The 12344-nt window shown below is 41.5% G+C and overlaps 2 protein-coding genes across 6 annotated transcripts in view; one reads left to right on the top strand and one right to left on the bottom strand.

Moving 5' to 3' along the window:
- The window catches only part of SLC11A1 (solute carrier family 11 member 1), a 228640-nt gene that overhangs the window by 27580 nt on the left and 188716 nt on the right, over nucleotides 1-12344 (bottom strand). The window lies entirely within an intron of this gene.
- USP37 (ubiquitin specific peptidase 37) overlaps nucleotides 11-12344 on the top strand; it is a 41396-nt gene continuing 29062 nt past the window's right edge. For 3 of the 5 annotated variants that reach the window (XM_087712825.1, XM_087712822.1, XM_014068994.2), the window contains exons 1-4: nucleotides 11-120; nucleotides 3897-4103; nucleotides 5192-5360; nucleotides 8566-8666. In XM_087712825.1, the coding sequence (XP_087568951.1) occupies nucleotides 3948-4103; nucleotides 5192-5360; nucleotides 8566-8666 (426 nt within the window). In that variant the 5' untranslated portion in view covers nucleotides 11-120; nucleotides 3897-3947. Of the gene's footprint in view, nucleotides 121-284; nucleotides 476-3896; nucleotides 4104-5191; nucleotides 5361-8565; nucleotides 8667-12344 lie in introns of those variants that run through there. The other 2 variants (XM_014068993.2, XM_087712816.1) reach the window with 2 other exon arrangements.

The raw sequence follows: 12344 nt of genomic DNA, 5'->3' as shown, positions 1-12344 counted from the left end.
GCGGGAGAGTCGTCACTCGGCCCCGCGAACTAAACACTGTAGTCTCGGGGAAAGTTGTTCCTGCCGTCATCCGCGTGGAGGTCTGCGGCGGGAAAGGCAGCCGGCCGTCGCCGTGATGACGTAAGGAGGGGGGAATTTCTCCCTCTTCGATTCTTTCCCGCGATTGTTTCTCTCCCCACCTTTCTCTTTTTTCCCCCTCTCTTTTTCTTCACGTGCGTCTTTGCGTCAGACGGACGTTCGCGCGGCTGATCTGGTTCCCGCCAGCTGCCCTTTTCCACCAATCGAAAGGGGAGGGGCTCTCCTCCGCTTTGAGGGGGGTCCGGCGAAGGTGGGCTGGCACGCGCCGTGAGGTAGAAAAAGGAGGGGCTGCTCACGGGGAGGGGGCAGAGAGAAGGACCCCCACTCCACCCCCCTGAACGGAAGAGAGGCGACGGCGTTTATTATACAAAGAGAGACTCGAGAAGCGCCTACGAAGGTAAAGGGATTGGGAGGAGTGCAGGCCATCCCTATTGAGTTATCCCGGGGTTCGTGGGGTATGTGTGTGAATTGTCTTTGGGGCAGATCCGAAAGGGGAGTTGGATGAGAGGAATACCTCAAGGGATCCGGGAGAGCTGTTGCTTGCATTGGTGTGACACGCTGGAGCCTCCACAGCTCGCCCCACTTGTAGCTTCGCGAACGGGGCGAAATCCAACCTCTTTTTTATATTTATTTATAAATATATAAATTTATTTATTTATACTTTATTGAAAAGACAGTGCCATGTCAGGGTAACAATTACAAATCAAGCAAAACCAAATGAAAATCAATAACAAATCTTAACATGCTTAACAAGCCAATAACTATAACAGTAATATATTTACAGCAATTATAACAATGCAACCAAAAGGGGGGGGAGAGAAAAGAAAATTTAACTAAATTTCTACTTACATTAGCCTATTTACAATTTTTCCATATTATATCCATAATTCTATAGCATCTTTATTTTGCATACTAAAAGTTATTGACATTCGTCAAATTCCCTCTCATTTCTACCTCTTGTCTCTATCCATTCATAAAATTTATGAAATCCAACCTCTTGTGTGGTTTCTTACACCTGGAAACTCTGGACATTCTGCCCCCCCCCCCCATGCAACACAACCGCAACCCGTGTATTAAAAAAAAAAAGCTGCATGTATTCTACCAGTTGGGTTGCTATGAAGGCAGCCAGCGCATCTTCATGGGGTGGGTGGGTTTCCAGAGAGGTGTGATGAAATGGGCTCTCCACACCCTTTTCAACCATTGGTTACACCGTCCTCAGCTTACGATCACAATCAAGCCCCAATCAAGCCATTAAGTGAGACACTTTCTTAAGTGGACGTTGCCCTGTTTTACGTCCTTTCTTTGCCACGGATGTGAAGGGAATCGCTGCAGTTAGTGTTAAGTGTATCTGACTTCCCCGTTGACTTTGCTTCTCAGAAGGTCGCAAAAGGGGATCACATGACCCCCTGGGACACTGCAGCCGTCATAAATGTGAACCGTTTGTCAAAGTTGATCCCATGACCATGAGGATGCTATAACATTTGTGTGAAAAATGGTCGTAAATCACTTTTTTCAGTGCCGTTGTAACTTCAAACAGTCACTAAATGAACTGTGGTAAGTTGACAATTACCTGTAGTCCCTTGACCTCTTACTTCCTCAGGAGCTGTTATCTTTCTTCCCATCACCCCATCTAACTTGGCTATTCCAGGTTGAAATCTAAACTTTAATTTATCTTTCATTTTTTCCAACAAGGGTTCCTTATCCTATACACAAAATGCCTCAAAGGTTGATCACCAGGGTAGTTGCTGACATATTGATTTTGCCATTATATCTGTAGCAGAAACCTGACATGTAGAGTTGAAGCAAGTAATACTGATTTCCTTGGTGTGGAAATGGAGCTGAAGGAAAAGCTGCTTCATATAGATAATACTTGTCTACTAATAAACTGTTTCAAAACTTTTAAAATTGGGCAGCATAGAAAGTGCACATCCTGGCTGCAGGTGTCTTGTGTTCATCTGCTTGCTGCCTTGAAACTTTTGAAGCTGCCTTTCAAGCATTAGCTATACTGTAAACTGTACTGTGAACTGGCTTGCTGGGAAGAAAATGAACACACGGGGAATGAACTGTGTGTTTATCCTAGTTTAGATGAAATGTTATTCTACCAGTCAATATTTGGTTTATACAGGTAGTCCTCGACTTGTGACTATTCTTTCAGTTACCATCCAAAATTACAGTGGTGCTGAAAAAATGAAGGTAAATCCAGTGAGCCTTAGGAGCAACCAGCAGCTTCTAACTGAGTGCTCTAAAACTACCCTTGGAGACCCAGTTTGCAGGTTTTAGCACACTGGAAGCTGCTACCCTTTGCAAAGCTTTGCAGGCTGGGCTGAGCAGAGAGTCTGGGTAGGTTCTGCTACTTATGGACTTGCCTTTACCCTTGCTGAAGCCTGCAGATTGGTTTTCTAGGAGCCTTCCAACAGAAGCTGCAGGCTACACTCTGCCGCAAGTGCCTGCATCCCTCTGTTTTCCCTGGTTTTGCCACCACCTCAAACAGTACCTTGATATAAGCTTCATCTTTGACTGGAGTTGCCTTCGACTCTCCTGCCTTACCTAGTGATGCAGAACTCTGTTGCCTCTTTGTTTGGCTGAGCATGGCAAGCTCCTTTGCCACTCAAAACTCCAGACACCCTGCTGTGCTTACCACACACATTACAGGACTCCATCCTTGTCTGCTCTGGATTCCAGACTACAAGCAGGAAGAAGCTGGCAAAGATTGATGGAGGGTGGCAGAAGTAACTGGCAGAGTGCAAAGCAGCCAAAAGGGCAGAGATGGGATTAGGAGATAGGTGAGTTAGGAGAATTGAAGCGAAGATGGCAGGACAGGAGAAGCGTAAGGTCCTCTCCTACTTACAGTGCTGTCCTGGCCTAATGACCGCAATTGAGGCTACTGAAACTGTTGTTGCTAAGCAGTGCAGTCACATGCTGCTTTGCCTCACTTAGTAATGGAAATTTTGTATCCTGATTGCCATTGTAAGTCAAGGACTACCTGTGGTAACCTTTGATTTTTGTATTGTTAGTTGACATTTTAAGGGGATTACTCCCTGGTTTTTATTGTAAATGTTCCCAACTACAATAGGTCATTGCGGGTAGGTGGGCTGAAGGAACAAGAAAAATGGTCACAAGAATACCCTAGCATCTGTTGACATCTTTTTAGTATTTGTATCTCTTTGAACCTATACATATCTCAGCAGCTGTGATTAACTACATTACTTGAAAATCCATTTTGCAACTTTTTGTCTTTTGTGACACATTGTTTCCAAAAATGTATATGGAAGGATTCATACTTGTTTTGTAGAAGAGTGTAACTTAAAAATGGAATTTTCTTTTCTTTTAAAATGTACAATAAAAATCTGTTATATTTAAAATGTAGATATATAAAGATTTGTGTATCTGTTTTTTTGTGTACATCTGCACACCACATATTCCTAAATTTCTTTAGAAAATCCGTTACCTCTTTCAATCACTTCATGCAATTCAGTTATGCTAACTCATCAAAATTTATCAGATTTATTTCTGTTCTGCTGTATTTGTGATAACTTGTCAACATTTTTATCCAATGTACTTTACCCTGTCCTTTAATATTCTGGAATAGTTTGGGATTCATGGGGCACTGATATCCCAAATGTAATGGAGAATTAATTATATCAATGGTATTTGTTTCATTGGTCAGCAAGCACAGTTGAATTCAAACTGCATTTTGGGCTGGGATAGTCACATTTTAGAAGGTTATTGTACAAACTTCTTGATTTTAAATGTACTGCCAAGTTTTGAAATATATGTAAACCACAGTAATCAACTTTTTAAATTTATTTTTTAAACAGGTGTGTTAAACAGTAGTCTTCATTATTTTCATAAAATATTTATAGAAAAACATGACTCCATTAAAATTACATGGATCTGTTCGCATGAGGAGCATACAAACCGGGACTACAAAATGGAAAGAAGGAACATTTGAAATTGTGGATAAAGAAAGCAAAGTAATTTTGGTAGTTCACTACAATGCTGGAGGAATTCCAAAAATGTTTCCGGTGAGTTGGATTTAGAGGGCCTTTTTTGTTTGAAGTATTTAATTTGAGCTTTTATGAACGACGGTGTCGCAGTGGTTAGAGTAAAGTACTGCAGGCTACTTCTGCTGCCTGCTGGCTGCATACAATTTGGCAGTTCGAATCTCACCATGCTCAAGGTTGACTCAGCCTTCCATCCTTCCGAGGTGAGTAAAACGAGGACCCAAATTGTTGGGGGCAATATGCTAACTCTGTAAATTGCTTAGAGACGGCTATAAAGCACTGTAAAGCAGTATATAAGTCTAAGTCCTATTGCTATTATGACTTGAATTTTCCTCAGAGATTCATGTCACTTTTCCAGAACACTGACATTATTATATTGGGAATTATTGTGTATGTTCAGTGGATTTGTATATTAAAGAAAGTGTTAAATTTGTCAGAAAAAAACATTTTTTTTTTGTAAGCATGCATTTTTAAATTAGGACGCTAAGGATAAAGTTATTTGATTACTGCTTAATTTTGTTCTAATTCTAGTATTGAAAGACTGTTTGAAGATTCATTTTTATGGTTCTACTCCTTCATATGCAGCATTTTCATGACAGTTTCAAAATATGTGTGGGATCCTGTCTCACTTCTGGAAATCTCATATTCATGTTTATACTGGAGTAAGCCCTACTAAATGAATAAAATGAGTTAAAGGTTGCATTGACCCCCTGTCTACCTTTTTGAGCACAATTTCTTTTATTTGTCTCTATAGTTGTTTTATGTTTAGCTGAGAAATATCCAATTTATTTTATAAAAATGTTAACTCTATTGAATTTTAAAAAAAGAGATCTAGAATGGGAATTATGGTTTGAAAGTTGGATAGCAGTTTTAGAATGAAGAATGGTAGTCTCATTTTATATTGTGGTGTCATATAGACTAATATAAATATTTTGCCCTGTTTGTCAGAAAGGCTTTCCCTTGTAATAAGATTGTATAAGATGACATTGTGCTTAGACTATGTGTTTGGATGTGTGAACATAGACAGGCTTTGTTGTAAGCTTTTTTATACATATGTAATTTTATATATGTACATGATCATAAGTGGTTTTCATTTATTTTCTTTCTAGCTGAACCATAATATAAAAAATGTAGTTGTACGACAAAGTAAAGGGAAATTGTGTTGCTTGATGATAACACTGAAGGATTCTAGTGTTTTGACTCTTGATAAAATACCATCGAAAGATGCTAATGAAATGAAGCTGTATCTAGAAGCTATTCAGAACAAGATTCAGACAGGTTAGTAGAAAACACTAATTTTCTTATTTCTTGGAGGGGGATATGTACATGTGTATATATATATGAAATAGTTGGATAGTATAGTGCCGGATGGCGAACCTATGGCACGTGTGCCACAGGTGGCACGCGGAGCCATTTGTCAGGGCACGTGAGGCGTTCAGCCTTTTTTAAAGCCATTTTTCGCTCTCCCCAGGCTCCAGAAGCTTTATAGGAGCCCGGGGAGGGTGAAAATAGCACACACACACACACACACACACACACACACACACACACACCGAGGCCCTATGGAGGTTTCAGGAGCTTCCTGAAGCCTGCAGAGCGCAAAAAAACGGCCCTATAGGCAAACCGGAAATTTGGGAACGGACTTCTGGTTTGCTCGTAGGGCGGGTTTAAACCCTCTGGAGCCTTCAGGAGGCTTCCCTGAAGGCTCTGGAGGATGAAAAATGATCCAATGAGCAAACCACAAGTCACTTCCGGTTTGCTTGTAGGGCCGTTTTTAGTCCTCCAGAGCCTTCAGGGAAGCCTCCTGAGGGCTCCTGAATGCTCCAGAGGACTAAAAGGCCCTACGAGCAAACCGGACTTCCGGTTTCTTCGTAGGATCATTTTTTGTCCTCCGGAGTTTTCAGGGAAGCTTCCTGAGGGCTCCTGAATGCTCTGGAGGCCTAAAATCAGCCCTACAAGCAACCCAGAAGTGCCTTCCGGTTTGCTAATAGGGTTGTTTTTTGCCCTCCGGAGGGGCGGGGGAAGTTGTTTTCGCCCTCCCCAGGCTCCTATAAAGCCCCTGGAGCCTGAGGAGGGCGAAAAAAGCATGCATAAAATGTGCGCTGGGGGGGTTGCACATTGCATTATGAGTACGGCACACCTGCGCATGACCCCCCCTGTGCTCCCCCCGCTTATGGCATGCAAGCCAAAAAAGGTTCACCATCACTGGTATAGTGGTTATAGCACTGCCTTTGACATGGGAGATGGGGGTTCAAATTCCTGTTAGTGATCTAAGTGACCTAAGATCCCTGGGCAAAGACTTCTCACATTTTACTGCTTATCTCAAATATGAAAGTAATGCAGATTAGGAGAGTCATGCCTGCCTGGATGTTGCCTTGGATTAACAACAATATCCATGTCAGATATTGAGGAACTAAAACAATCTAACAATAAGTGGGCTACTGGAACAAACCATGCATGGATGAGACAAGAGTCTAGAACTGATTGACTTGCTACTGTAGCAATAGATTTAATGAGAGCGGATATATGAAATGTGTGAGGAAACTGAATGGACAAAAGATACAAACTGAAAACAGCTAATTACCCAAGGTTTCAACATAGTGAAGAGGAAGCTGTTCTTGCAGCTTAAGGTAGACCAACTATATTTGTCATCTCAGACTCAAGAAGAGCTGAGAGAAAAACTCGTCAACATTCAGATGCGTACTGTAGCCAGCACCTAAAGCTGGAATATCACTACCATTCCATCAATTGCTGAGGATAGCAGTTGATACAAGCTATAAGAGCTTGTAAATCAGCTACAGTCAATTCTTGAGACTAGTTAGCAAGGATCGATAGAGACATACCATCAGATAGTGTGCTAGGAGATGCTACTAGAGCCCCCAGGATAATCCCTACTATCCCTTTAACTCAATGAACTGGTATATGTTACAGTTGCTATAACCCTGGACATTTTTTGCTACATAAGAATAATTGTGGCACATACCCCTACCACCCTCCACCACTGTGAAATGAGGTTTAGAGGTTAAGTACAAGAAAACTAGAGGTAGGTTAGCTGGTGTTATGGAATTACATAAAGGTATGAAGATTAAGAATAAGATTCAGTTATTGAAAGAATACGATGGCCTGACATCATCTGGAACCCTACAGGTTTATTTATTTATTGAATTTATATTGCCGCCTATTCACACATGGTGACTCAAGGTGGCTTACAGAATATAAAAACTCATTCAAAACAATAAAACTAATAAAAAAGAATCAAATAAATTAATATAATAAAATCACCCCCCCCCCCCCCGCTCAGTGGCAGAAAATCACATGAGCCATTTAATGGACTCCATCCCACTCTGGGTTCCCCTGGTCCGCTGTCATAACCAGGTCTTCAGTGCCTTTCGGAAGAGTGTTAGAATGGAGGCCATTCTAATCTCTGGGAGAATGATGTTCCAGAGAGAGGGAGCCACCACAGAGAAGGCCCTTCTTCTGGGTCCTACCAGGTGTATCTCCCTCAGGGATGGGACCCGCAACATTCCCTGCCTCCCGCTCTGTTGGGTCGGATAGATGTGACCAGCAAGAGATGGTCCCTCAGATAACCTGAGGGCTTTAAAGGTGACAACCAGCACCTTGAATTGTACCCGGAAGCAAATCGGCAGCTAATGCAGCTTCTACAAGAGAGGTGATATGTGCAGTCCGGCGTCTGCACAAAACCATATGGGCCACTGCATTTTGCACCAACTGGAGCTTCCGGATGCTGTTCAAGGGCATGTAGAGCATGTTGCAACAGTCAAGTAGGAAAGTGACTAGGGCATGAGTGACCGTTAGTAGGGATTGTTGGTCTAGGAATGGGCGTAACTGGCACACAACTCTCAGTTGCGCAAAGGCCCTCCTGACCTTGACTGCCACTTTCTCTTCGAGCAGGAGTTGTGAGTCCAGGAGAATCCCTAGATTACACACAAGGTCTGTTTGGAATAGTGCCACTCCATCCAAGACCAAAGGGGGCAGTTCTCTCTAAGCCAACGAACCTCAAACCCAGTTTTGCACTCACTCAGTTTTGCAAGGATTTAGTTACAACCCATTGCTTCCCGTCCAGCCCCTAACAGCCACCAGGCACTGCGAGAGGGAGGACACAGCATCACTTAATTGCTAAACAGAAGCCCTCAGCATTGCCTGCCAGGCTAAGGAGATACACTAGAGAAGGTGTACTCCCAACTGTAGTGCAAAAAGTAACAGTGGAAAAAACAACAGCAGAAACTGAACAGTTTGGAGGAACATATGGGAGAAAGGGAAGAGAAGATGCATATTTCCCATAGGGGTGAGAAGAGAATTTTAATTTTAAAACTTATAAAGCTGATCTTGAATAATATCGTTTTTTGTGAGCAGCATCAATATATGTTTTTCTCAATGATTCTAGTGTTATGGGAAAAGAAGTATAGTAAATATATATAAATGAAGTGTGCAAAATTTATATGGAACTATGATTTGTTTTTAGGTGTGAAATTATCTCATGGATCTGGCAGTTTTGGAGGAGTTTTAAGCAATAGAGCCATGCAGAAGGATTCCAACAGACAGCTACCTTCCCTTGAAGGCCAGGTATATTTTCTTCCTTTTCTTTTTAATCCTCTGTGTTTTTTGTGTATTATTATTATTATTATTATTATTATTACACAATTGTATCACAGCGGTCAGTTGTTTCGCCGGATTTGGCATTGGTTACTAGTCGGGCCCCACCCAGGGGCCTAGGACGTCGTAACGTATTTTCGTAATATGCGTGCAGATCCAAGCAGTGCGGCTTTTTGCATTTGACTGATGGTGATTTTGTCAATTTTTAACTGTTTTAAATGTAATTCCAGTGCTTTTGGAATAGCACCCAGTGTGCCAATTACCACTGGAATTACCACTGCTGGTTTGTGCCATAGTCGTTGAATTTCGATTTTTAAGTCCTGGTATCTTGCGATTTTTTCATGTTCCTTCTCGGCGACCCTGCTATCACCTGGTATTGCGATGTCTATGATTGTGACCTTATTTTTCTCAACCAGTGTGATGTCTGGTGTATTATGCGCCAGTATTTTGTCGGTTTGTATACGGAAATCCCACAAGATGTTGACCATCTGATTTTCGGTGACTTTTTCAGGCTGATGTTCCCACCAGTTTGTTGCTGTTTTAATATTATAATTTTTGCACAAATTCCAATGGATCATTTGTGCTACTGAATTGTGCCGCAATTTATAATCAGTCTGCGCGATTTTTTTACAGCAGCTGAGTATGTGATCAACAGTTTCATCAGCTTCTTTGCAAAGTCTGCATTTGGCATCATCAGAGGATTATTCTATTTTGGCCTTAATGGCATTTGTGCGGATAGCTTGTTCTTGCGCAGCCAGGATTAGTGACTCTGTTTCTTTCTTTAATGTACCTGTTGTTAACCATAACCAAGTTTGTTCACTGTCCACTTTATCTTTTATTTTTTCCAGAAATTGGCCATGCAGTGCTTTGTTCTGCCAACTCTCCATTCTTGATTTTATCACATCTTTTCTGTATTCTTGTTTCGTCTGTTGGGCCTTCAGTAGATTTTTATTCTTTACTTCGATTAATAGATGTTCTTGATTTTCTTTTAAATAATCAGCCAGTGCATGTTTTTCTTCTTCAACTGTTTGCTTCACTTGTAATAATCCTCTGCCACCTGATTTTCGGGGCAAATATAGTCTATCGGTATCACCACGTGGATGTAAACTGTAGTGCATTGTCATTAGTTTCCTGGTTTTTCGGTCCAAAAGGTCCAAATCAGCTTGTGTCCAGTTAACTATACCAGCATTATTATTATTATTATTACACAATTGTATCACAGCGGCCAGTTGTTTCGCCGGATTTGGCATTGGTTACTAGTCGGGCCCCACCCAGGGGCCTAGGACGTCGTAACGTATTTTCGTAATATGCGTGCAGATCCAAGCAGTGCGGCTTTTTGCATTTGACTGATGGTGATTTTGTCAATTTTTAACTGTTTTAAATGTAATTCCAGTGCTTTTGGAATAGCACCCAGTGTGCCAATTACCACTGGAATTACCACTGCTGGTTTGTGCCATAGTCGTTGAATTTCGATTTTTAAGTCCTGGTATCTTGCGATTTTTTCATGTTCCTTCTCGGCGACCCTGCTATCACCTGGTATTGCGATGTCTATGATTGTGACCTTATTTTTCTCAACCAGTGTGATGTCTGGTGTATTATGCGCCAGTATTTTGTCGGTTTGTATACGGAAATCCCACAAGATGTTGACCATCTGATTTTCGGTGACTTTTTCAGGCTGATGTTCCCACCAGTTTGTTGCTGTTTTAATATTATAATTTTTGCACAAATTCCAATGGATCATTTGTGCTACTGAATTGTGCCGCAATTTATAATCAGTCTGCACGATTTTTTTACAGCAGCTGAGTATGTGATCAACAGTTTCATCAGCTTCCTTGCAAAGTCTGCATTTGACATCATCAGAGGATTTTTCTATTTTGGCCTTAATGGCATTTGTGCGGATAGCTTGTTCTTGCGCAGCCAGGATTAGTGACTCTGTTTCTTTCTTTAATGTACCTGTTGTTAACCATAACCAAGTTTGTTCACTGTCCACTTTATCTTTTATTTTTTCCAGAAATTGGCCATGCAGTGCTTTGTTCTGCCAACTCTCCATTCTTGATTTTATCACTTCTTTTCTGTATTCTTGTTTCGTCTGTTGGGCCTTCAGTAGATTTTTGTTCTTTACTTCGATTAATAGATGTTCTTGACTTTCTTTTAAATAATCAGCCAGTGCATGTTTTTCTTCTTCAACTGTTTGCTTCACTTGTAATAATCCTCTGCCACCTGATTTTCGGGGCAGGTACAGTCTATCGGTATCACCACGTGGATGTAAACTGTAGTGCATTGTCATTAGTTTCCTGGTTTTTCGGTCCAAAAGGTCCAAATCAGCTTGTGTCCAGTTAACTATACCAGCTGTGTATCTTATAACTGGTATTGCCCAGGTATTTATGGCCTTGATTGTATTTCCACCATTCAATTTAGATTTCAAAATTTTCCTAACACTGTTGGTGTACTCTCGCCTGACAATAGTTTTTACTTCTCCATGCTTGATGTTATCCAACTGCAGAATGCCTAAGTATTTGTAGGCTTCATTTTCTTTGCATTTAATTAATTGGTCATTGGGCATTTCAATTCCCTCACATGCAGTGATTTTGCCCCTTTTTATGGATACAGTGGCGCATTTTTCCATGCCAAACTGCATTGAAATATCAGTGCTGAATACTCGGACTGTGTTTGTCAATGATTGGATTTCTATTTCTGACTTTCCATAGAGTTTCAAATCATCCATATATAGTAAATGTTATTATTATTGTACAATTGTATCACAGCGGCCAGTTGTTTTGCCGGATTTGGCATTGGTTACTAGTCGGGCCCCACCCTGGGGCCTAGGACGTCGTAACGTATTTTCGCAATATGCGTGCAGATCCAAGCAGTGCGGCTTTTTGCATTTGACTGATGGTGATTTTGTCAGTTTTTAACTGTTTTAAATGTAATTCCAGTGCTTTTGGAATAGCACCCAGTGTGCCAATTACCACTGGAATTACCACTGCTGGTTTGTGCCATAGTCGTTGAGTTATTATTATTATTATTATTATTATTATTATTATTATTATTATTATTTTAATGGATTTATAGGCCGCCCAATCCGGGAGGACTCCGGGCGGCTTACAAAACAAAAGAAAGTAATTAGTAAAACATAAAAGAAAACAATTTAAAACATCATCATGCACCCAATCTAGGCGAGGCTGAACCTCAGTAATGAGGTCAACAGCCCCAAGCCTGCCGGAATAGCCAGGTTTTCACGGCTTTTCGGAAGGCCATGAGAGTGGGTAAGGTCCGGATCTCTGGGGGTAGTTCATTCCATAGGGTCGGAGCCACAGAGAAGGCCCTCCTCTGGGGAGCCGCCAACCGACACTGCCTGGCTGACGGCACCTGAAGGAGGCCCACCCTGTGCGATCTCACCGGCCGTTGGGAGGTATGCGGCAGTAGGCGGTCTCGCAGGTATCCTGGTCCTAAGCCATGTAAGGCTTTAAAGGTAATGACTTATAGTGTCATGTATCAGAAGCACTGGAGCTATATTTTTTTTGAACAATATGAATTGAGTTTTTTAAGTGAACTCTCATAGTAGGCTAAAGGACAGCACTCTGCCAAGTAATGTTTTGTACTTTTAATTCATATGCTTCCCTTAGATTTCAGTGGTGAAAACAGAGC

This window comes from Thamnophis sirtalis, unplaced genomic scaffold, assembly GCF_051295495.1.
Source record: "Thamnophis sirtalis isolate CommonGarterSnake01/CBP01778 unplaced genomic scaffold, rThaSir2_p1.2 scaffold_1, whole genome shotgun sequence".
Lineage (NCBI taxonomy): Eukaryota > Metazoa > Chordata > Lepidosauria > Squamata > Natricidae > Thamnophis > Thamnophis sirtalis.
Note: the sequence above shows the minus strand (reverse complement) of the source record. Positions and strands in the feature narration are given on the sequence as shown.